The 5,486-nt window shown below is 33.7% G+C and overlaps 1 protein-coding gene across 1 annotated transcript; it reads right to left on the bottom strand.

The window, feature by feature from the left end:
* Positions 1-942: 942 nt before the first annotated feature.
* On the bottom strand, positions 943-1,881 carry LOC116075837 (olfactory receptor 6C3-like). The gene has a single exon (XM_031349251.1). It carries the CDS (start codon positions 1,879-1,881, stop codon positions 943-945), a length of 939 nt encoding a protein of 312 aa, XP_031205111.1.
* Between the last annotated feature and the right edge of the window lie 3,605 nt (positions 1,882-5,486).

Below are 5,486 nucleotides of genomic sequence, written 5' to 3'. Positions count from 1 at the left end.
TTATTGCTCTGCAAATTATGTTATATATTCCTTTAAATGTAATAAAATGTAATTATTGATTAATGTCTTATTACTCACCTTCATGAGCATAAATTTACCCATATTTATGGGAGATTTTACATATAAATACATATATACATATATATCATACATGATATATATATATATATATCCCCATGGAAAATTTCCCATGGATCCATGAAAATTAAAGAAGATGTGGAATAAAATATACTCAGGCAAAGAAAAACATAGAATGAGTGCTTTATAAAACTATTTGCACTGTGGAATAAATTCTCCTCAGAGTTCTAGGTCTGGTCAGAATAACTATGACTAACCGTTTTCTATATTCTAAACCCAACTACAGCTCAACGCAAATAACATAAAACATTGGCTACAATATATACTTTTAGAGTAACTACAAAATAGGGAATATCATGAACTTCAAATTATTTCTAAGTAGAAAAATAAATACATTATATAAGTATAAATATTAGAGAGATTTCTTTAAAATATTTATTTCATAAAATCTTACTATAGCTTTATATTAGTGTCAAAGAAATGATTTTCTAATCAGAATTGTAAAATATTCTAGAATCTGAATCTCAGGCTTATGAATTCCAGTTGAATTCTTCAGAGAAGAATCCAAGAGAAATAGAAGTTTCAGACCATTTCGGGCTATGTACCAGACTGTTACCTTAAAAATGAACCTAACAAACAAGCAAACCAAGAGAGGAATGAGCTAATAGCAGAATTGCAAATCATTGCTTGCATTTAGTATACATGAGTCTAAAAGCAACCATGCTGTAGTATCTCTCAGAATAATAGTAAGGCAAAGTGTTCAGCAGAATAGACAGCTGATAGATAGGGATAGGATGGAGGAGTACAATAAAATTCATTTTGTCTTTATGTCATTACAATATTTGTTCCTCTTAACATGTACCCTCATTTGCTTCTAAAAAGTACTACTTTATGAATTAAATCCTTGAAGGCTTGTTTTACTTGTTCATTTCTCAGTGTATAAATAAAAGGGTTCAGCATGGGAGCAATTGAAGTATTGAGAACAGCCACTCCTTTGGTCAGTGATGCTCTTTCATTTGCAGAAGGTTTGACATACATGAAAATGCAGCTTCCATAAGAGATGGAGATGACAATCATGTGAGAGGAACAGGTGGAGAAAGCCTTCTTCCTCTGACTGGCAGATGGGAACCTCAGAATGGTGCTGATGATGCAGATGTAGGACAAGATCACTAGAGCCAGTGTGAACAGCAGAGTGACAAATGCAAAGTAAAAGCCAATCATCTCTAAACTCCTTGTATCTGAGCAGGAGAGCTGTAGAATGGGGAAGTAGTCACAGGAGAAGTGATCAATGACATTCGAAGCACAGAAGTCCAACTTGAGGACCAACATTAATGGTGGGAAAATGGTCAGGAATCCTGCCAGCCATGAAGTGAGGACAAGGAGGGTGCAGACTCTCTGATTCATGATGAGGGTGTAGTGCAGTGGCTTGCAGATGGCAACATAGCGGTCATAAGACATAGCAGTTAGAAGAAAGAACTCAGACACTCCCATGGAGATGAAGAAATATAACTGAGCCAGACAGTTGTTATAGGAAATGGTCTTGACTTTAGTGATTATTGACTCCAGAAATCTAGGGATTGAAACACTGGTGAATATAATTTCTAAGAAGGAGAAATTCTGGAGAAAGAAATACATAGGAGTCTTTAAATGAGAGTCTAGCAAGATGAGAGTGATGATGCTTAAGTTTCCAGTGACACTTAATATGTAAGCAATGAATAAAAGGATAAAAATCACAACCTGAAGTTCTGGATCATCTGATATGCCCAAGAGCACAAACTCAGTAATCACAGAATGGTTTTTCATGCTGATTTACTGTTAGCAGAATCTATTGATAAAAAAGAAATCAAAGGAGAATACAGGAGAATTGAAAGGTTAAATATTAGTATTACTATATGCAATGAGCTGATAAGAATCTTCCTATAAGATTTTTACCAAGTATCTTCATTCCTACTAAAACCATACAACATACAATTATATATTTATATAAAATAATTTGTATATAAAATAAGTAATTTGTATAATTATATATTCATACATATAATTGTATATACTATAGTTATAATATTCTAAATTAAAAACATGTATTTATGATTTTTGCTTAAAACCACCTTCAAAAATTTTATGTGAAATATATATGTTTAGTCAAAACTGCTATACACCCTTAAATCATGGATTCTTGCAATAAATTTTCATTTATATATATGTGTGTAATTTTTATATTAACTTTTTCAATTTCCTGTGTTTTGTTAAATTATGCTGCTATGTAATGTTAATTTAAAATATAATGCCATTTCCAAACTTCTATAATTTAATGATAGAAAATAATCACATAACCACATCTACCAAGCCCCTTTCCTGTTATAATTACTTTTATTTTGAATAGGTATCAGCTTAAAAATAAATGGCCATGGATTAACACATTTGGCACCATGGAAATAAAGGACTAGATGAGCTTTGCTTGTCAAATAAATAAATAAAGTTTTGTCTAGGATCAAGTGCAGTATTTCTTCTTATCAAGTTGTTAGTCTATAGGAATGAAAACATAAGTCAAGAGATTAACTACAATATAGAGATCAGTAATTATACCTATGACAGTGGGATATGTTCATGTCATTTTTATATTTATTTACTATGATCACTTTGTGCCATCTCTTTAATATTTTTCTGAGTGCAGAAAAGAATGTTTAAAGTACTTTCTAAATCTCAAAGTAAACTATTGCCCATTGTTCTAAGGTCTGATCAGAATATATAAAATTTTCTATAGGATTTACCTTATCTAAAATACAAAGTGCTACACTATACCATCCTGACTTCAGTCCCTCCTAATACTTAACAAACACCAAGGTGTCTGTAAATTATGTTCTCAACCATATTCATTTTATTATTTTCTTTATAGGTCAACACATCATGTGGTAGATATTAGAGCTAATGATTGTTACTATTTATTTCTTACTATTTTATATTCTGTATCTAAGATTGGTCTATATTTAGCTGTTTGTGTGTGTGTGTGCTTGTTATTAATATGCCATAAAACTGACATTAAAAGGCAGAGACTAATACTGTAGCTTGAACAATGATTGAAATATTCTGAAAATGTAAAAATCAATAGTAATAAAGTAATATTCAAAAATCCTTCTACTTTTTCCAAAAAAAGCCTTTGGATGTCAGCAAATATACATTTCTTCACAAGTATGGAATATATGCTTGGTATGACTGATGACACCAGCAAACATGTAATCCTGAATTAGTCTTTATTTACTTAAAAACTAGTTGAAGTATATTCATAATATTCTTCAGAACAAATGTTTGTCATCCAGCTTACCCTGTCTCTACTGCACACAATGTGTCACATAGAAAATCTGTGGGCTGGATTGCTTCTGAGATTTCTGGCAGTTTCATAAATAAAGCATATTTATCTTTAATACTTTTTTATTGTTTCACAGAAACAGACCTAAAACACAAATTCCAAAACTTGCTATGGTGAGCAAATTTAGCAGGAAAACTGCTTCTAGAAACTAGAAGGAGAAACCTTTCAAAGCACTCTACTTAAGTTAACATCAATGCACAAAGATAACAGAAAGTGACCTTTTCCAGCTGGTGCAGAGATCCTGAGAGACTGGACTGGTGAAAGGAAGGAAGCAAGGAGAAGCAGGTTCATAAGATACTGCAGAGTCACAATATGAGGAGACAATGGGAAAACTGTACCAATCGTCTGATAAATCTGACCTGGCTTCCCTTTGGCCAAATTTAATTTTCCTAATAAGCAGATAGACTCAATCTATACAATGAAGGTAATGTATTCTCAATGCCTCTGGGATTTGCTGAATCCAATTCTACAATGATTCTTCTTTGAATGTAGGACACCTAGTTTATTCATTAGTAAATCTCTCCAGGCCAAGAATGAGTAATGAAAATTATAATAATATCTTTAAAATTAGAATTGTACTTCTGCTGCATTTTATTTTGAATTTTGTAATTAATATGTGAGAATCTAGTATCACAGTAGTATGTAGAAATCTTTCAATGTATTTTCTATCAGGTGTTCAATACCCTCAAAACTTCAAATTTACTGGCATAAAAACAGAATATTCTACCAAATATTTTATGTACTAAGCTACTTTTTACTTAATCCATGTTACAAATTTTCCAAAGACAATAGTTATATAATCATGTCACATTAAAAATTCTGTAACTCTCATGTTCTGCTTTTTTTAGTATACTTTTTTAGTATTTTTTTTTTTTTAGTTTGTTTTGGATAGTAATTTGATGCTAATTTCTTTCTCCTGTGAGGGCTGCAAACAAGGAATGAGTCAGCACTCAGGTGATTTCCTGTAAACCTTCTTGCCACCTTAATTTGTAAAATAAAGGCTAGAGCAGTGAAAGGGAAGGTGGAGCTGAAAGTTGTTAAAAGAATGAGGTGTGGGGGGGGCAGAGGAGGAGATGGATGAAAAGTGGAGCAGAAGCACATGGCCTGGAGAAACCACAAGTTATAAGGGGTCTCATAGATGGGGAAGATGGTAGTGTAGTGGTGGATCTGCTCAATCTAGGCGCACAATTTGTATTCATATTATTGAGTTGTGTTTTCTTTGCTGGAGCATATTTGGGTTGGAGATTTACCACAACAACAGTTAGCACTGAATGTTCTTCTGTCACTTTATCAAGGAAAACTTCACCTTTCTATAACTGTTAGGTGGGAAACTTAAGGAGATTTATATGCAATTCATTAATGTAATTTTTTATTAAGAACTGGGAATTTGGCCATTACTAATCACCTCACTGTTATGATGCTGCAGTGCTTCTGCCTTTTTGCACACATGTGACAACTATTGGCACAATATATGTACAATTTTTTTTTTGTCAGAGCCGAAGACTGAACCCAGGGCCTTGTGCTTTGCTAGGCAAGTGCTCTACCACTGAGCTAAATCCCCAACCGATGTACAAATTTTTGATAGATATTTCATTCCCTCCTACAGATTATAAATTCTTTTCTTTACATCCAAATCGACATTGAAGATACTTATGGAAGACCCCTCAGGAGAGGAGACCCTCACTTTAGTCTCAGGATTATACAACCCCCACGAAACTCACGAGAGACCGATCTTGCTGCAGGTTTATTCAGGAAACCAGTGCACTGGGGCCAAGCTTGTAACACACACAGGAGCAGAGAAGTTTGACCCTTAGCTCAAGAAATGTAGGGTATTTAAAGGAAAAAAACACAAACCAGGGAAAGTGAGGGGAATTCCAACCCAAGTTATTCAGTCAGTTAGGGAGGGGAACATATTCATTTTAGGAATGTAATCTTACTGAATCATCTACCAGTTAGCAGGGTGGAGAGCCCCATGAACCAGTTGACCTTCATTCCTAGTTCTGCCCTCATTGTGGATCAGTCAGGAGGGGCAGGTCTCGGG

This window comes from Mastomys coucha, unplaced genomic scaffold (assembly GCF_008632895.1).
Source record: "Mastomys coucha isolate ucsf_1 unplaced genomic scaffold, UCSF_Mcou_1 pScaffold4, whole genome shotgun sequence".
NCBI classification, from domain to species: Eukaryota; Metazoa; Chordata; class Mammalia; order Rodentia; family Muridae; genus Mastomys; species Mastomys coucha.
The sequence above is the reverse complement of the archived record's forward strand: the minus strand, read 5'-3'. Positions and strand labels throughout refer to the sequence as shown.